This window comes from Catharus ustulatus, chromosome 8 (genome assembly GCF_009819885.2).
Source record: "Catharus ustulatus isolate bCatUst1 chromosome 8, bCatUst1.pri.v2, whole genome shotgun sequence".
NCBI classification, from domain to species: Eukaryota; Metazoa; Chordata; class Aves; order Passeriformes; family Turdidae; genus Catharus; species Catharus ustulatus.
Window position 1 is genome coordinate 30,312,982 of NC_046228.1, and position 20,254 is coordinate 30,333,235.

At 42.9% G+C, this 20,254-nt stretch overlaps 2 protein-coding genes across 2 annotated transcripts in view; one reads left to right on the forward strand and one right to left on the reverse strand.

The window, feature by feature from the left end:
• Window positions 1–1,263, reverse strand: part of RTKN2 (rhotekin 2) — a 48,926-nt gene extending 47,663 nt beyond the window's left edge. Inside the window, 1 exon segment of the mRNA XM_042779544.1 lies at window positions 1,105–1,263. Within this exon segment, the coding sequence (XP_042635478.1) occupies window positions 1,105–1,221 (117 nt within the window). The 5' untranslated portion in view covers window positions 1,222–1,263.
• Window positions 1,264–1,482: 219 nt separating this feature from the next.
• On the forward strand, window positions 1,483–18,348 carry ZNF365 (zinc finger protein 365). The gene is made up of 4 exons (XM_042779545.1): window positions 1,483–2,340; window positions 11,249–11,429; window positions 13,452–13,489; window positions 15,968–18,348. The coding sequence occupies exons 1-4, from the start codon at window positions 1,616–1,618 to the stop codon at window positions 16,212–16,214; spliced, it is 1,191 nt and encodes a 396-aa protein (XP_042635479.1). The 5' UTR covers window positions 1,483–1,615; the 3' UTR covers window positions 16,215–18,348.
• The last annotated feature ends 1,906 nt before the right edge of the window (window positions 18,349–20,254 follow it).

Consider the following 20,254-nt stretch of genomic DNA (forward strand, 5'->3'; position numbering starts at 1 on the left):
GTACTGCTTGATGACAAAAGAAGGGCAAATCACCACATTTAGGCAAGGGAATAAAGGACAACTAACTCATGCAAAATGTTGCAGCCTGGATAGCAGCCCACACACTTCAGAGATTAGCTGAAGCTCTGAAAAGCAGTTTGAGTAACTTCCTTTGATGTACCATCTGCTGAATAATTTACTGGGAATGTCTTAATCACATCAAAGGTATCTAGCAATGTGCTCAGATCTTCTCAGTGTTTAAGACTGCCTGTATATTGCACTCAAGGAACAGACACATTAGTATAGAATTAAACTTTACTGCAGTACTCACACAGTAATAAAATAAAAAAAAAAATCTACAGCATATTACCAGTATGGCTGAATGAACTAGGTTTAAGAATAGCAGCATTTCACTATTACCTCAAAAAGGCTGGTACTCTACAATCAGCCTTGATCATGTTTTTAAAAATTTATAAAACAGACACATATCTGTGGCACATAAAAAGTTAAGAAGCACATCTCCCTATTCAGAGGACGTATTGGCAGGGTTCTCTAACATCAATCGTGTGGGTTTAGACCCAGAGCATATTTAGACTAGATAAATGAAGAAATTTTGTGCAATGAGAGCAGTGAAACACTGACACAGGTTTCCAGAGATGTGGTGGATGCCCCATCCTTGGAAACATTCAAGGTCAGGTTGGACAGGGCTCTGAGCAGCCTGATCTAGTTGAATGTATTTCTGCTTATTGCCGGAGGATTGGACTACAAGGCCTTTGAAAGTCAACCTAAACTGTTCTGTATGTCTATAACATCCATACTCTAAATTACTTCCCCTCCCTAAATACTGAGACTACATTGGGGTCACATTAAAAAACCCAAAAACCTAAAAACCCTAAGCAAACAAACAAAAACACCCCAGAAAACTTTCTGGCTTTTAAATATAGTTTTAAAGTCACACAGATAATTATATTCCCCGAAAGCTAAGGCCAGATTATACTTATTTGAGTGCTTTAAATCGCATTATCCTTCAGCACCACCACCACGCACCCCGCGCACTCACTCACTGCTTTGCTATGGTGACAGGACCCCGCCAAGCTCCGCGAACGCCCCCGGCCCGGTGCTCACAGCAGGCGGGTCAGGAGGAGGTCGCTCCGGGGAGGGAAGCGGCTCCGGCCCCGCGATGGTGCCCCCGTGGGCTGCAGACACGCAGCCCGCCCGCCGGGCATCCCCGCCCCTCCGCATCCCCGCACGCAGCTCCGCATCCGCGCCGGGCCCCGCTCCGTATGCTCGCCCCGCCCGCCCCGCCCCGCGGGCTGATTTACGGCTCTGCTGAAAACGCCACCCGCCGCCGCCAGCAACAAGTCGGGTGAGTGCGGCGACCTTGCTGGCGGCCGAGGCCCACACCGAGCTGGGGCCCGGCGCCGCTCCGCTCCGGTGAGGCCTGGGCGGCGGCCGAGGCGAGCGGAGCCGCGCCGGGGCGAGCGGGGCCGGCGGGGCCGTGCGGCTGGAGCGCCGGGCGGGCGGGCGCGTCCCCGGGCGCCGGGCGGAGATGACGCGGTACCCCTGAGGAATCGTCGGGAAAGTTTTCCAAGTTTCCCGTGGGGCGCGGACGTGGACTGTTCCCTCCGGGCGAGGAATGCAACAGACAGCCCGGGATGAAGGCGGGCACCCCTGGCCGGAGCCGCTCGGCAGCGTCAGCCTCCCCTTCCGCTGCCCGCGCTGCGGCGACCACACCAGGTTCCGGAGTCTCTCCTCGCTGCGGGTGCATCTGGAGTACAGCCACAGCTTCCAGGAGAGCAGCCTCCTGGCCAGGAGCAGCCTGTTCTCCCCGCTGAAGGACGCGGAGCTGGTGTCTCCGCCGGAGCCCGCAGCGCAGGGCAGCCCGGGCAGCCCCGGCGGCTCGGGCGCGCAGCCCGCGGGGCCCTACCTGAACTTGGGCGGCGCGTCCTGCGCGAGCGGGAAGGGCGAGCGGCCGCGGGAGCTGCCGGCCGAGCGGCCCGGCTCCTACCTGGCCAGCTATGTGTCGGCTGAGTCTCCCAGCGAGCTTTCCAAACCCGGCCTCACGGCCGCTGATTCCAAAGCCTCCTTCGAGGCACACGTCAGAGAAAAGTTTAACAGGATGGTAGAGGCCGTGGACAAAACGATCGAGAAGCGGATCGACAAGCTTACCAAAGAGTTGTCCCAGAAGACGGCGGAGCTGCTGGAGGTGCGGGCCGCGTTCGTGCAGCTGTCCCAGAAGAAGCAGGAGGTGCAGCGGCGGGAGCGGGCCCTGAGCCGGCAGGTGGATGTGGCGGTGGAGATGATCGCAGCCTTGAAGCAGCGGCTCAGCGAGTCCGAGGAGGAGCTTCACCGCAAAGAGGAGTAAGTGGGGAGGCGAGAGCCCATGGCTTCGGCGGGGGCTGGCCAGCTCCTGCGTGAATGACAGCCTTTGGGGGAGAACACAGGGAATGGCTCAGATGCTTGCTGGTTATGAAAGGGCCTGGAGCTCACCAGCTTCAGATCCCGATATTTCTAGAGTTGTAGCCCATGTGACCATGTCCCTTGCAAGGCAGCGGACAGCTCCCTTAGCAGGTGGCTTTCATACTTGGCTCCCCAGTGACTAATTTCTACCCTTTCTAACGCCTGTGTTGTGCCTCTGGTTTCATGGGGGTAGGGACAAGTAGAAGCTCTCATCAGCATGTAGTCTGGTTTACACTGACACCTCCACTGCATCGTCTTTTTAAGAAGGATAAGTCTGGATGAAGTATGTGAGAATACCAAATAGCACCTTTTCCCTTAAGCCATCTCACCGTGGTCGGCAGGCTGCCTGTGAAGTGTGATAGTCTCCTGCACATCAACGAGGCTTTACTGGAGGCAATGTTGAAAAGGCCACGTCCAAGTAGTTCTTGCTAGTGTTTTACATGGACACAGAACTGTGGAGCAAGAATCACTTACATGGGATTGGGAAGCAGATGCCAAGAGTTCTGACTAACCTAAGCCATTTAAAAATACATTCTTGATGCATCCATTAAAAATGTAGTGATAGCTGATATATAATTTATACATGAACTACTTAGTTTATTCAGCACTTGCTGAAACCTTTCAGGCTTTTCAGAGCAACACAATTTATTTTAGAGAAATGGAAATAAAGAGCCATGGTAATGGTGTGCCTCTAAACCAATTCATCAGCTTACAAAGGAAAGATGAGAAGTGGTAGTTGCCATGACACTCATCTTACAAGAAATAAGGAAGGCGGTGTAGGAGTTCAGCGTAGGAAGTTTGGAGGGCTTTCATCATTCCTTCCTGTAGTCTAAGGAAAAGAAAGACAAGATGAGGATGGCTTCCCACATCAGTAGGAGCCATCTATCTTGAAGCAGAGCTGTAGATTTTCCAGAAGAGGGGATACATAAAGGTGGTGGGATTTGAGCCTCTGAGATCTGCTTTGAAGGGATATTCAACAGAACCTCTGATTTTAAAGTATCAGGTGATCCTCATGGAAGGGAAGATTGAAGGAGTTAAGGTGAAGCTGAGGATAGTAGTGTAACTGAGGCTGATTTGAAAGTATGCTGGAGGGAAGCCATGAAGATAACATAGTTTCAAGCAGTCTTGGTATTCCCATCTAGCCAGACTGCCCTCTTGGGCTCTTTCACAGTGCAGGTCATCCTATTTCTTCTAGAAAATTACCTTAGAGGGGGAGGGATTGCTCTGTGAAGGTCCTTCTTCCTTCTGCAGACTACCAGAAGGCCTCAGGTAAGCTGCTGTCTTCGGCTAGATGCAGAATTTCAGGTATCTCACGTGGTATGAATCTTACCCCAAACTAAAGGCAGAATGTGATTTTAAAAATCAAGACTAGGATCCCAAAAGGAAAAACATGGCTGTTGGGAGAAAGAAACCATTCAGTGGAACTAACCCAAAGTTCTGCAATGCTGTAGGAGAAAAAGAGATGCTGTGGGAAAAGAGAAAAGGGGGAATTGAGACATCTGGGTGGAAAGAATGGGTGTGATATGGGAGGCTGGCAAAGGACACTGATATTTGAAAAGAAAAAGAGAGTTAAAGTTGTGATTTTTAACTGCATTAGGAAAAGGAACAAGGAAGAGGCTTGCTCTTTGGCAGACCACTTACCAGCTGGTGTTCTGCGGCCAGAAAAGACTGAATACAGAATGAGAATTGGCAAGACATTGTCCTTCACACTAGGACATTGCCAGGCTCAGGAAAGGGGAAGGAGCTCAGATGATTGCTGTTGGAATTCTAGTCTTGAAAGGAGGAAGGTGAATGCATAAACAAATGATGAGGTAGCTTGTAAGTTGGTGTTACAGGGAAGGCTGAAGGTTACTTGGCTAGTAAGAAACACTAACCAAAAAGAGGCAAGAGGCTTCACAGAGTGCAAGGAGCTGCTCTTTAGGATTTTGCTTCCACTTTCAACAAAAAGACTTTGAAGCAAGAGAAGCAATAGGAATGAGTGAACAGCTCTTACACAGTAGTGTGTTAATTTCTAAAGGTAAATGTGCATAATGCATGGTAGTGGGTAGGATGGAAGAATATCAGCCCTGAATATCGAGCAGGGAGGAAGGGAGTCAGAGTATGTTATTGCCTGTGTCTGAGCCCAGCCCCACAGCATTGCCTCTGAAGCTACTCTGAGGATGTTGGGAGGGTAGGCAGGGTGAAAGAATAGGAATCAATCCACTTATGAAAAACTGGAAGTGTGTTGGGTTTTTTCTTATATAGACTGTTCCTGCATTTCCCTTTTTGGGGGTTGACAAGGGATAGTGCCATAGAAAAATGCACTGTTTGGCTTTCCAACTGAAAGGTCATTGTATAATTAGCAAATTGAGAAGAAATGTAGGTATAAAAAATGCTTTGCAAGAACAGGACTGATAGTTCTAGAGCAGCTTTTCAGATAAAAATGCCTGTGATAGTTAGCTTTGCTCCAGCAGCAGGGAGGTACTGGGTGATGTGCTGAAGTAGAGGAGAGGAAAAAAGGATGTTCATGACTTTGGTAACAGCAGTGACACTTGTCTGGCTTTCTCATAGACCATTGGTAAACTCTGAGACCTGTCGATATATTCAATCCTTTGTGTGTTCAAAATTTACTTGGTGTGCTAAAAAGACATTGTCCTTCAAAAAAGAAGGATTTCAACTTTGGCTTTGATTTCTGGAAGTCCAGATGGTTAGAAAGCCAAACAAGACTGCTTAATGAAAATTGTAGAAGCAGTTCTCACTGCAGGTTGTGGAAAGTCAAAGGAATCCGTTGGGGATTACTTTGATACTTGCTGACCTTCAGAAATAAATGCTTTTGTCAGTTTCTTCGGATTTTTTTTTTTTTTACATAAGCAATCTTGTAAATATGGATAACTTTTCCTAAAATTAGCGTTGGTATTGAGCTAGTATAGCAGCAAATCTTTTCCTTTTAGCAGCAGAAAAAAAAACCCCACCTTCTCTGAAACATCACAGTGTTGGTTTAGGCCATCAGCAGGAAGAGGGCTGAACATTTGCAGAGCTTGTAGGATCAGTGGGGTTATTTCATTAGACTTGTCAGTTGATTTTTTTTTGTTTGTTTTAAGTAGGGCCTTTAGCAGTCCAACAAGGACACCGATGAAGTGAAGGTACCTTTTTAGTTAATTTTTCTCTTTGTTTCCGTTCATAAATGCACGCAGGTATGTGCTGTGATACTGGTGTGAGGCCCTCATGGAGGTGAACTGTGTTGAGGAGTAGGACAGCTGGAGGTACAACACTGACTGCACTAATACATGGTTGAAATAGTATTACTCTAAGCACAGAGCTGCTGAGCAAAGGAATTATTTAATTAGAAAATGTGCCCTGAAAGGGATTGTTCAATGTTTGATGAAGGAGAATGCAACTCAGGGTGAGTGCTGTGATCTTAAAGATAACACAGAAGCGTGCCCAAAGGGTGTAAGACTTTGTTGAATAAGATATCAAGAAAACCATTGAAACAAAAACCAGCTATGAGCTTAACTACTAGAGGACATGAGAGGCTTGTTTCTGGATATTATGTAAGAAAATTGAAACTGGCAGAGTTTGAGTTTTAGTAAGCCTGAACATTTGAAGGGATGGTCTTTGGCTGGAATCTACCTTCAATGTTAACTTAAAGAGTTTCTCTTTGTCTCCTAGTCATAGAGCAAGATCGTTAATGTCGTACCTTGCCATATCTCTGGCAGTAATTTCTGTAACCAGTCAAATGCAGTTGTTTTGAGACAGGCCATGCCTCTGCTCTGACATAGCCTGGAATGTAAGGATTTTTTCAGAATAGCTGTTGTGGGAAGTAGTTATTCTTGCCGGTGGCTTCACCTTAAGTTTGTAATTAATGAAATTATCTGTGTAGATAACATCTTGACAATGGCATTAAGAGCTGGCTTTTAGAGATCACTGCAATTTGTACTTTAAAACAGCTTTCCTTAAAACAGGTATTTCAATTGTACAACAAAGCAGTTTTGATTTACTTTAAGCAGAGTGCAACTACAATTACACATTGTTCTTCCACCCTCAGTTTTAGGTAATCCTGCTCCCTCTTTCATGTTTTCTTTCATCTTCCTACTCAAGAGATTACTCCCCCCATGCAGCTGCAGGGTTTAAGCTTAGCATGACTGTCCCACAGAATGGCTCTGTGAAATAAAGCTTAAAATCTTCAGTGTCACCCCAGTAAATTCAGGGCTCAGATCTAGAGCACTGCCCACTGAATGGGTGCAATAATTTTCTGAGGGAGGAGGTGTGAATCTCTTAAATCAAATGTGCTCTTAGTGGTGTGGCAATGTGAAACCACAACCTAATGAATAACAGCAGCCTTCAGGCAAAAACACCAGTTGGGTGATGGATATGGTCAGTGGCATTAATATTTAATGAATATACATATTAAATATTTTGACAAATAAATCACCTCACTATTTACTGTGGTAGGAATTTTCCCACCTTCAGATAAAATGATGTGTTTGGTTTTCTATTGAATTTAGGCAGAGTTATGCTAAATGTAACTCTCTAAAGTGATTTGACATTGGATGCAAAATCTGCATGGAGCCTCATGCTTATCTCCACCTACAGAACAGCTGCAGGTGTCAGTGTTGCTGTGCACAGTCCTGAAGCCACTGCTATGCATCCGGGGGCTTAGGTGCAGTGCCAGAACTCATTAGCCCTTCTTGTCAGGCATTAAGGAGCTGGAGCTGTCCCACCCTCTGCATCTACACAGTGCATCACATGCTTAGCTGCTGAAAGCCATACAATACTAAGCATATCCCAGAATCTCTGTGCTGGCAACTGCTCCAGTAAACAAGAACTGCAGCTCACTCATCCCAAAGGAGCACTGAATAATCTAGTGGAAAAGCAGAAGAATAAATGTCACCTAGTCAGCCTACGATTTATAATTTTATTTACCTCAGCTCAAGTTGTTTCATGGTAACAGCCTCCATAAAGAAGTTTTTGGGCTAGGTTGCGGTTGGGATGCAAAATGCCAAACTACGTAAGTTGAGTTAACTGTAACAGGTTAACTCCCTGTTAACCAGAGTCAGATTAAAATAAGAGCTGTGGCAGCAAATTGTTCTTACTTATAGTGAGTGCTTCCCCCTGCACTTGTTTTTTCAGCTGAACACCCCTTAGGTGCCTGCTGTGCTGCAGTAAATTTCCCCTGGACTCCTCTGGCTCTGGGAAGGGCTCCTTTCTGACATTCTGGCAGTACAGGTATCTCCTGCTCCTCTTGGACACCTCCCAGGTTGCATCCCCCTTGTCTTTCCCTCTCACTTGCCTCACCCTGCTGCTGGCAATACCCCCTCTGTTCTCTGGGCAGCAGGAGCAATTCCCCCTTTCTGAAAGGTTTCATCTGACAGGAGCACCCCCCAAAACAAAGAAAGAGACCTACCTTTCTCCCTGCTGCCCAGTCACAGCCCTGTAAACATTTTGCATACAGTATACCTTAGTATTGGTATAGTAAACTGTGAACAGATGAGATTACAGAAATTTAAGAGCTCTAGGGTGCACTGAGCATCATCTACACCACTTAAAAATGTAGTGTCAGGATCTGTTGCTTACACCTATAAGCGAGTGCCAGGGTGCAGAGCTGGGTGAAAGGGGACAGGAGTCTGCTCTGTAGAGGAGCAGAGCAGTAAAGAGATGATGCTGAGAGCAGAGGAGTTCTCAGGGGGACTTAACTCCATGTAACCTTTTCTTAATATAACAGAAGTGCTCCAGACGTAGAATAGTCAGAGCAGGGTAGCAAGACCTCTCGTTAGAAATGGCAACACTTCAGGTCTGAGACATGCTTTAACAAAATTACTTCTGTTTCAGGTAAACACTGCTCACAAGGCTGGGCTGCCCAAGTGGGCCCATGCTGCTGTGCTCTGGTTTATGCCTCTACCAAGTGGACCCCACAATATTTGTGGCTTCAGCTTCCCTCTGACTTCATGAAGAGCAGTATAAGACCTCTGTGATCATCTGTCTTTCCACAAGCTTAAGAATAGAGAGTGAAAGACAGAAATCCTGTCACATAATCCTCAAAAACTTGGCAGAGGTCTGGAGAAATAAATTGAAAGTAAAATAAAGAACATAAGCAAAAAATCATCACGGCTAAGCAGAAATAAAATTGATGGGAGAGGGTCATCAGTACGGCTAAGAAAAAGTCTTGGCAAACTACAGGAGACAAGAAGGGCAACTCATCAGATAAACAGCAGCTGCAGGAAGCTACATGAGTTCTTTGAACCGTTTCCCTATTGTTCATAGTGGGAGGAGGGCAAAAATTCTTCTGGGAGCTCCCTTTAGGTAACCAAGGCACTGAGGTATGGAGTGAGCTCTCTGAGAAAGAAGTGCTGGAGCAAGTAGGGAGACCTATTAGCAGTCACTCCTCAGGGTTTGATCTTGTTCTTCTGAGAGATGAGAATGAAGTGAGAAAAAAAGAAAGTAGCTGAACTAACAGAAGTATTGCTTATCAGTGCAAGGGTGTAACAGAGCCCTAATGCGTGGGTGTGTTCTGGCTCCTGTCTTTCCAAAGGGAATTTACAGAGTGCGTTTCAGCCCAAAGGAAAATTTTTAGATTAAAGTTATTAAATGTTCATAGGCTGTACTGGGGCAACTAAACAGAGAGAAGTCATGGATATGTTATTACTGCTGCTAAGAGCAGTTCCTACAAATAATGGTGTGTAGGATGCCAAGTTATCTTTAGTCTGGAAAGCAAGGAAAATACTAGGGAATTTATTGACATTATGAGTCTCTTCTCTTCTTGATAGTCATCTAGATCTTCCTGGAAGAAAACACTGCTTCCCCCTGGCCTCCTTATGGCATATTCATGAAATGTTTGTAGGAAAGGAAAGTCTGTTGGTGATTATTCGTGCCATAGAACAGGCAATTAATGAATTGTTATTAATTACTTTTGCTGAGACAATTAAGAATGTTAGCATTCTTGAAACTATCACCCTTTAAAAAAAGTGCCAGTTACTCATGTTTGTGGCCTCCTGCTGCAGCAAAACTCAGAAGCTGACTGTGTGTCTGGGAGGGACATCCTCATGGTGTTCCAGGCTGGCAGCTCCCTGCTCTCCCACCTTCCCACTGGAGGGACTGCAGCCTGCCAGACTATGCACAGCTCTTCCTTATCCAAAAGGAATGGAATTTGGAGCCAACCTGCTGAGCTGCTGTCCTTTTGAGCCCCCTGTCCCCTTTAAAAGAGGACCCTGATGAAATTGCAAGGGCTTCAGGTTACTCCTACGTTAACCCAAAACCATCATGAAATCAATGAAGTTACAGTGCGGTGACAATAAAGCCCTAAAATTGACTTCAATGAGTTTAGATTGGCTTCTCCTAGGCATTCCTCAGTGGCTCTTTAGTATCAGGTTGCTCTGGGCAAGCTAATAATCACTAAAACTGTTCAGAGCCTTGAAATGAAATGGATTAGCTGAGCTTACCTCTCTGTTTCTTAAACCAGATTTTATGGGTGAGTTAGTATAAATTAATATTCATCGATATTCTTCGTCCAAACAATAAGTGCTTGTTTTTACCTCATTCCTACCACTGGATCAGCCATGCAAACAGATCTCTGCTGTAGTGTAGAGCTGTAGTATAGAGCAGGCAGGCACAGCCTGAATCCTGGCTGACCACTTGTGTCTAACTCTTAGCACAAAGCAGCTCACAGTTCAAACAACTATACTACATTAAACCAGTTAACTACAACTATGCTGAGTTAAAACAACAAAATGCAGAAAAACTTTGGATTTGTTATAAACAAGCTAAGCTTTGAAAGGTTATTTCTGCCACAAATTGTTTCATAGTTTCTACTTAAAATGCTTTTTCCTCAGGCGATGTATTTCTACTGAGGAATCATGTTCTTTCTCATTTGGCAAGCACTGGTTCCTTCAACTCCCACCCATTTTGTACAAAGCAAAAATTAACATGGCTTCGTTGGCAGAGTAAAAAAATATTTATCTAGGCATTTATTAACCAGGGAAGTCCTACATGCTTGGATTTGTCTTCTTTTATAATACATGCTTCAATCTATAACCAAACTTCTTCCACCCAAATAGTCCTCTGATATCGGAGGCCCAAATGGTGTCCTGATTACTGATAGTAAGTATGCAGGGAACTTAGAAATTAGCAGTGTCTCAGTAGGGAGCTTTTGCAGTCACTGGTGCTGTCTGTTTGTTCCAGTTGTGTTAGCAGACAGGACACATTCCTAAACTTCTTACCTAAAACTTGCTCCTCCCACATATACTCCGTGGTCTATGTTCTGTAGATTATCTGTTAATCCCCCATGCTCGCTGTGGCTCCAGGTCATAACACCGCACTTGTAGGATTGCAGCCAAAATGAAGTTTAATGGCCACAGTTGCTCCTTTGAGTTAGGAACCACCCCAGCAGCAACATTAAGTGACTGTTGTTAGATTGTGATGAAATGAAAAGATAAATTTGGGAGTTCATCTGTTTCTCTTCATGTTTCAGAGCTGATATTCTCATGTTAAGTAAAAAAAGAGAAAGCAGATTTAGCTGTCTCCAGATACCTTGAGAGGTGATGCTTAATGATATTTCTACCCTGTGGAGCACTAAAGACTATTTCCAAGACACCAAATAATATTAAAAAACCTCGCCTCAAACCCACTGCCCATAAGCTTAAATTCAGCATTCGGGTTTCCAGATCGTCACTTTGTTTATGAAAAAGTTGAAATCTTTTGACAGTGGTGAAGGGCAGTAATTAGCCACCACAGGCTATCACCATGACAAACTGGAGAAGCACCAGTAATTTCTGTCAAGGGTGAGGGACCTGCTGTTACCCAAATGTGGCCTCTTTGCAATGTTTCCATCTTGCAGAGAAGTTGTTACTTTCAACCACTTCCTGGAAGAAGCAGCAGAAAAAGAAGTGCGGGGGAAAGCCAGGCTCCAGCACTTCATTGAGAACCTGTTGCAGCGCGTGGATCTGGCAGAAAGGCAGCTAGAATATTACCAAAACCAGCAGATGGTGTGCAACCACACCGACGTCAACGACCACATGGTAAGCCAGCAGAGTCCTTCCTTTTACTGTCACCCTCCCCCTGGAGCCAGAGTTGGAGTTGGAATACGGGTGGGCTCACTTGCTCAGGCTAATTGCCGCTGCAGGCAGATACACCTTTGTGAAATGTTTCTCTATGTGTGTTTTATTTGTGTTTTAAACTGCCACTTTACATGAGGGAAAGGAGCAGAGAGCTTAAGAGCAGCAATAGCCAAAAACGGTAAAGGGAGAGCAGACAGTAATGAAATATTCGAAAGATATTTAAATCTTTTTCCAGTTTTGGCTATTGCTGCTGTTGTCTTTGCCATGAACGCTTCTTTTAATGTGTTGGCAGTCTTTTTGGGATGCCTAAAGACTTTCAGGAAGGACATAGATCTCTGTAGGTGATATATCAGCTTACTGGCAAATTATCTTGCTTGTAGTAGTTACCTATCATGGAACTCTTAGAAATGGTAAATGGATTCCCTTAGGTCTGTACCCCATGGATTAGAAATCCAAGAACATTATTTTTTAAAATACGTTATTTCTTTAAAAGCACTCATTTTTAATACCTAAACTCAGTATTATCGTACAGTGCATTACATTTATATGACAAGTTTTAGGCACAGGACTTCCAAGGAACATTTCAGTTTGATTGAGTACCCCGTGCTGCCTGTGCTAAGTAGTTGCTCACCCTGGGATGTGAGAAGAAGGCATTTGGTCATGCACAGCACTGAACAGGTATGCAGTGGTGGAAAGAAAAGGTTCCCAGAGCTACTTGGAAGACAACAGGCCTGGATAAATGTAAGGCCTGAATAAATGTAAGGCCTGAATAAATGCAAGACCTGAATAAATGTAAATGAGCTGAAATCCAGTGCAGGCATCTCAAACAGTATCTGTGAGAAGATTATGGGGCACCATAGAGATGGGCCTCAATATTAAATCGTGTTTCTTGCTCTGCATGTGTTTATTGTGATGCCAGGTTCAGCAGTGTCCCTTGGGGAGGGCTCTAATTTTTGAGGTGCCTGCCCTGCTTTCTGGGTGACTTCAGCATTCCTCTAAGGTCATCCATCCAAATATTGACCATCCTGACCTTCAGGAGGTACAGGAAAGTGCACCATGAGATGGCTCCAGACTCCAAGACAGATGACAAGCAAAGTCAGGCTGGGCAAAAATCCATCTGCAAAGTGTGGATAATACCAGGCACAGAAGGATCATTTACAAGAACATAATCATTTTCAGATGCCAAATCTGACTTGCTTGTCTCAATGACTTCATTACATGATATTCAGAGGTTCAGTGTGGAAGCTGTGATGAGAGTTCAATACCAAGAACCTATTTAGTACTAAAATTGATTTAAGCTGAGCTGGCATTAAACACCTCCTTTTCTGGCCCCCACCAAAAGAGGGACTAGACAAAGTGTTTCCACACTGTGAAACAAACTGCTGTAAAAAATGAAGTCATGCAAATTTGGGCTGGCACTGAAGCTATGCTGTTCCTAGCTGGTCTCAGGATATGCAGGAGGGGAGAAAAAAGCTTGTGTCCTTGCCCTCCACCTTGAAGTGCAAGTCTGGCAGAGCCAAGGGCTTGTAGCTGGAGTTTCCTAGCCACTTGTGTAAAGGAAATGTATCACTGAAAAATTAAAGGATCTGAGAGAAAGTTAATTTCATACAGCTTATTCAGCCACTGGCTTTTATTAATTATCTTGAACACAATAATTACTTCTCATTGTATCCATACTGTTTAATCTAATGTGAATGATCTCTGTTCAGCCTACATTTCTTTAGTAATTTACTTTGATTATAGTTACAATAAAAATAATGGGAAGAATCCAACCACTAAACACTCACCCATTATGACTTTTAAAAATACGTTTATAAGATGGAAGAGTAAAAGATGCAGCTTTTTTGCTTTCTTTCCTGAATGTTCTAGTTTTAACAGCACGTGAGAATGGAAATACAGTTTTAAAGATTGTGTATATTCTATCCTTGTACGCCAATTACTTGAAAATGTAATAGTAATAACCTGGTTTTGTTTTCATTGCAGTTTACAGACACTTCATTAAATAAGAAACCCAGATGCCTGTATGTATATCTCCTTTTTTTTTAAACTTAAATACACTAAGTTGACATTCCTGTTTTTGTATTTTACCTTATAGGTTGGAACCTGCATGTGGTCTATATCTATGTCGTGTAATTGAGGAAAAACAGATTTCTGCTTAAACTAAACTAAAATCAGATATTCTCTAAAGAAAATAAAGAATGCTAATTTTCTGCTAAACAAATTACTCCTTCCTGCAGACTATAATAGCCTATTGCAAAGCTACAGGAGTTGAATCTCTTTGGCAAACACAATCTGAGTTTCAGCTGAAAATGTCTTTAACATTCTGTAGGTAGGAGAGAAAGAGTTGTCATTTCCTAACTGATAGTAACAATCATATAACCAAACAAGTGACAAAGCATGGGCACTTACAATCCCAGGTTACTCAAGCAGCAGAACTAATTGGTGCTGATTTCCCATGTCTTTGTGATTTGGTCATGAGTCCCAGCAGGTGATTTGAAGCTTCATGTGCTGCTTGGCCAAGTGACAGGCAGTGCACCTTTCTTCAGGGGAGTCTTTCCTTGTGGGGACACCAGTTTAGGACTTGTTCCCATTGCACTACCACAAATCATTCTCTGTTACACAGCAGATTAGGAATATGTGTGAGTAGGAGTTCAGACTGTCTTACAGACATTTATGTTGCAGAGCTGCTGCTTTCAGTGAGAAAACATCTCCCACATCTGGAGCTGGCAGCTTTGCATTTCACATGCAGTGACCTGCATCTTCCTCCATCATGGGTACTTTCTTACTGTGACCGTGAACTGGGGACAAACATCCATCTTCTCTACCATAAAGTTGTTAAATTGAAATACAGTTTAGCCCCTTTAGGTAGCCCCTCAGATCATGGTGACCTTGACCTTCTGGTTTTAATAGCTTCATTCAGTGCAGCAGAGGACTGCCTGACATCACCTGCAATAATACCTGTGTATGCTCTGGGAATAAATTATGCAGCTTCTTCAACATAACAACATCTGAAAAAAACAGAACACTGCATCTTTAAAACAACAACTAAGTAATGGACTGTAAAAAACAGTACCCAAGACCTGATGGTAAACTGGAGTGGCCAACACTTGTGCATTTACACAGGTCATCCCTAAACCCCAGAAAGTGGTCAGAGCCCAGGCCCGCAGCAGGCCAGGATGACACAGTGCCTGCAAGCTCCAGCTTGGACCTGCACAGCGTTTCACACGCCTAAACCTCCCCCTAGTGAAATCTGCTTAGCAAAGCTGCCAGCCAGGTAATGCTGTAATATAGGTAAGGCTTAGTTCCTACAATGCCAGATGGCCTTCAGTGCCTCCTACCAACAAATACAGACTTCCATGACACCCTTCTCCTCTTCCTAAAGAGCAGGAGAGGGTTTGCACATGAGTAGCCACAGCTTTTTCCAAAACTGGCTTTGTCAAGTGTGCAATATGATTTAACTCCCAGAAGTAATACTGCAGATATATGATTTTCAGAAATAACAGGTAATATAATAATAATGGAAAATAGCCCTACGGGATCCCTTAAGACATCAACTTGTATATCAGCACATCTGCTCTTCAGTCACAGGAGCTGGGTAGACATGAGCTGCTGCCTTACATTTGTAGTTCTGATGTTACACTACATGTATCTGCTGTAAAACATTTCAAGATTATGTTAGAAGGGAATATAATGATCTTAGCTAAACTGTGGAACTGAGTTTTATGCAGTATTTCAAGTAGAGGTTCTGCCTTTGCAGCATTGGGCACTTTGCTGTCACCTGAACCCACCAATTTCTGCAAATCTTGCTGGGTTTGAATCATCACAGAGAGAACAAAGAATTCAGCTTACTTTGGCCTTTAAGCTTTCATACCCTTCTTCCCACCAGTTTTTGCATTCCCCTTTCTTATTCTTCTGTTTTAAATCAAAGCCTAAAAGGGAAGCTAAAGTTTCCCTGGATGGTGGTCAGCACAGAGGCAGAGCTGGAGTTTCCTGAGCTATTGGCCATTTGTAGCAGCAGCTCCCTAGGGCCTGGGTGCAGTCCAGGGCAGCACTGAGATTCCATAAAGAAGTGCCTACAGTTCCTGCACCTACTTTCTACTCTTACTGGTGCTGTGTGGTCTTCCAAAGACCAAGGGATGTTCATTCTCTGCAGAACATTGATGTGTACATGTGCATCTTTAAAATCCCTGCAGATCACCAAGTATAGACCTCAGTAAGGTCTCAGCACTCCAAAATTAGCAGAGTGCTGATTGGAATAAAAGTGTAGATGAACACACATGAAGAGTGCACCAGTAACACACGTAGGGGTTGTTTTTGTGAGGAATGCTTTTGAATACTGAGAAAGGTAATTTATCTTGCAACTCTGCTTTTAACATGCAACCTTATTCTGTAAAACAAGACTATTTTTGTCTTCAAAAATGTAAGGGTTTGTGTTATTTTGGGGACTCAGTTTGCAAGACTGAATAATAGTTACTAATAATCACTATTATTAATTTCAGGAGCCAAGGAAGTCAACACTTTTCATACAACATCCCTGATGCAAAGCCTCATTCCTTTCAAAAAGGAAGGATCTCATTGAAAAAAGCAAAGGATGAAAAAGGCAGCTTGCAGCCAGTGAAATGCTTCTATGAATCTGTTGATTGCCCAAGAGAAATATGGAGAGCACAAAAGAAGGGTGAACCAGCCTGCTCTGCCAGGAAAGTGAGTGCAAAATCAAAGATGGGTAAAAAGGCCAAACCGCTATAGGAATGGTGAGCAATATGCAGCAACACAAGAACTTGGCTTCAACAGAACAAATATTGAATGAAGTTAGTCATCCTACTTTTTCCAATCCATCTGGCCATGCCAAAACATATCAGATATAATATACAGAATATGGAAGCTTTATGTTATTTAGTTGCACCGTTCCCACTTCGGGCACCGTAAAAGAAGTGAAATTTTATTCAGTTTACATGGAGGTTTTTCTATTTATTCATTTATTTATTTATTTAGTAATTTATAGAGCATATTTTAAATTATTGCAGTTATCTTGCTGGGCAGTACTGTGGCTGTATGTTTAATTATTTTAGTGGCAGCATGTGGCCTGGTAATTTATTTTCCATCTGTGTTACTCCTGAAATACAGAGGAATCCAGTTAATCGGCACCTAAATAATTCAATCTTTCAGCTTTGGTAGGTGTAAGATCAGTGTATAACAGACATACATAGATGCAAAAGGCCTACTCAAAGTTGCTTCAAGGCTGTTTACAGCAGTAGATTGCTACCCTGGGTTTTTGGCTATAAGCACATTCCATATTTTATTAAATAGATTAAACTACTTAATCCTACCAGCAGCCATGTCCACTGGTACAAGTTTGGGTTCCTCTGAGGTGTCCCTTAGCAAGGAGACCAGAAGCTGCCCTGACAAGCACAGGCCAAATTGGGCCAGAGGAGGAATTTCAGTGCCAAGTGCCAGCAGCAAGTGACAGGCTAAAGCAGTGTGCTACTGCATGGGATTGTGTTCAATGTCCGTGCTTGGTCTCAGGCATGAGAGGCTCAAATAACCATTATTATAATCAAATCTTTCACGTTTTTATCTCTGAAGAATCTTTACAGGGCTGAGGGATCACTGACTTTGAACTGAGAACCCAAGTGCAAGGCAGTTAGAGATGACTGCAGAACAGGAATGTGTATGTTTACTCTGGTGTGTGCCAATTTAAAGGATCTTTATTTATCAGAGAATTTATTTATCAAGATGATTTTTTGTGTGTACAGTTTTTTGGTAACATGAATCCTCATGCCATGTTTACAGATGTCAACATCTTGATGATGTTACTGATTTCTCTCTTGTTTTCTCAAGAAAAAGCATAGGTGAGACAGGTCTATGTGATTTATTTTTTTAACGCTCATAACAGATGTAAATTGTTTATGTGGAAGGTGATTTTTACAGTATGTGTACAAAGATTTGTGAAAAATGTTTTTCTTTTTCTATAAGTATGTCTGTAAGCAGAACTGAGTATTAAAAGACAGTGTATTAATATGATTACTGCTGCACTAAGTACCCGAGTAGCAATATTTTTAAAGCAGAAGATGACCAATCAGTCAGCTAGGATCAGGTAACTACAGATGTCATACATTTGTCAGTATACAGAGCTCCCAGAAAGTAGCAGAGAGAAAAGAGAGTATTATTCCCCACTTTTATTTTAAATAGTGTATATGGAACAATCAGATTTATGTTTAAAAGTTTCTCAACACTTTTTCAGTAGAAAGTCACAGTGTAAAACCAATTCAGGTATTTAGGTTGTAATGATATTTCAGTATTTATTTATGTCACAAGGCCACACTTGGCCTTATGCTAGACATTGTGTGTGGTGAAGAGTTGTTCATTGTGTTGCATGGGCTTGGGTCAGATTGTGTGTTACAACTTTCATAGGCAAACTAAAATTGAAGCCTTCTTGAGTTTTTTTCTATAGCTTCCCACATCCTTCCACAAAACTGAAAAAAGAACCTTTTTTGAAATAATAAAGGTGAACATTAAATAAAGTAAAATATATTAATTCATTTCTTTAGCCACTTGACACTGAAAGAATATTTTTATTTTTAAATGCCTGTATACTCTGTATACTTTAGTCACCAAAGTTAAGTGCAACTACTAGTTCACAAATGAGATATTTATTTTATTATTTATCATGCCAAAATCTTGACTGTAAGTTGTTCTTGTGGGGGAGGAAGAGGAAAAGAGTAAGAGAAGTTGCATGTTTTTAAACTTTGCAAAGCCTAATTTACACTTACTTGCTAAACAAATGCCAGTTTAGTTAGTTAGAAAGAAATTGGATTGTACTGTAAACCCAGGTAAAAGATTTTAGAATATAAACATTCTAACAATAAAGATATATTTCTCAGTTACTGTGTCATTTAATTCTGTCAAATACATAGTTTGTTACAAAGGCCTCTGAACAGTACAGAAAAAGCCGAGCAGCAGCAGCTTGGACTTTGTTTTATCCCTCAGATAAAGCATGGCACTGAAGTCAGGTTGTGACCCTTCCCAGCAATTAACCTGCAGACAGCTGCTTCATCTTGCCTGCACAGCTCACACGTGTCACCTGCTGCTCTCCTACTGTAATGGTGCCTGAAAATCATTCTTGAGGTGACCCACAGGGTCAGATAACCTGCCCAAAGCGGAGGCAGGGGGAGTAGAGTGAAGGGTCAGGCAAAGGAAATTAAGGGTAGAGGGGCTCCCAGGGAGTGTCAGAGATGGTGTCTCACTCACACCCTGCCAGTTGCAGAGCCATCATTTCATCAGGTACCTCCCTAGTTAGAATTGGAAAGAGAGGGTTTCCCATAGGGGAGCCAGGTTCCTGTCTCATTAACAGAGACAGTATTTGAGAAGAATAGGTACCTGCACCAGGCTGAGTGCAACCAGCTTTAGCTTGTGAGGACTTCTAAAGTCAGCAAATGTCAATTTTAAAATGTTTTTTTAAATCTGAAAGTGTTCTGAAAAAGTTGACCACTCACCTTTGAAAATTAATTTGAAGCAGAGTTATGACGTTTTGCCCTTTGAGGTGCTTTGAAGGCACCTTGATGAGCTGTATGCTCTCATCAGAGTGAATTTCATTATGACCAGGATGCTTTATTCCCATATAAATTTTTAGAATCCCACCTCATTTATAACTAAAAATATCTCAGAGTAGTAGATGTACTGGCTGAGCCTTTACAGATGAGCTTTCTGCTTAAAACAAAATGTTCTGACAGACATATGACATTATAGGCCAGGAAAACAAGAGACTAATTGAAACACAGACCTTTAATTAGAGCTATACATAGAAAAAAATCAATCACTTTGAGATGCTCCTGCCAGTTGAAGAGAGAGCATGTTTTCAGAACACTTAATGACATCTGATCCCTCCACCCAGCTCTGACTCAGTAGTAACAACAGCCTCCCCCTATCCAGAGAAGATCTGAACACATTTGTTTTATTTCAAGGAGAGTTACTGCAAATATTCAATGGCATATTCATGTTCGAAGAGATCACCACCATTTAGAGCAGGTACCAGGTCAAACAAGTTGTCACTTCTATCATCCCTAATAATCCTTCCAATGCCACTACCTCTTTCAAGCTACTTGAGCAAAATCCAGCTCTTCTCTCTTTATTCTGCGTCATCAGATACTTGCCTCTATTTGTGCTTACCTCAGACTAATGCTGATTGTTTCCATACATCCTGTCTGAAGTGGCTGGAGTGGACTATTTAGTGCTTTCTGCAGTGAGCATGGACATTATTTTTATTGGTTTTTTTAGAAAAATTAATCCCAGAAATGATTTTACTACATGAAGTTCTTAAAAATAGATCCTGCTGCAACACAAACAAAATGTCCTTTCCCATTTTGTTGCTAATGTCACCCTCTATCTAGCCCTGCTTTTTTATTCTGACCTCTTGAATTATCATTTGTACATCTTTCCAAGGAGGCAGCATAAATTAAATGGCATCATTGGTCTAACAAGCTTTTCACTTCTCACTGTCTCAGTCTAGCGTTTTGCACTGCAAGCAAGTAAAAGTTGGCTTGAATTTTTCATAAAATCATGGAAAAAAGTATATACAACAGATTCTGAGTTCATTAGAATGTCATGAAAGAGGAAGAAGCTCTTCTGAGCTGAGAGGGAAAGGATGAGAGATTCTCCACTTCCTAGAGAAATCACTTTCAAAAATAAATGTGACAGTTTGGAGGAATTTAGTGTGTACCGGTGTGAGATGAGGGAAAGCCAGAGTCACACATAAGGCAGCAGTGAAAGGATGGGGGCCTAATTACTGC

Coding starts and splice junctions, on each gene's coding strand:
- ZNF365 (XM_042779545.1), top strand. CDS start 1,616: ATGCAACAGACAGCCCGGGATGAAGGCGGGCACCCCTGGCCGGAGCCG. Junction 2,341..11,248: donor GAGCTTCACCGCAAAGAGGA/GTAAGTGGGGAG, acceptor TCCATCTTGCAG/AGAAGTTGTTACTTTCAACC. Junction 13,490..15,967: donor AATAAGAAACCCAGATGCCT/GTATGTATATCT, acceptor TATTAATTTCAG/GAGCCAAGGAAGTCAACACT.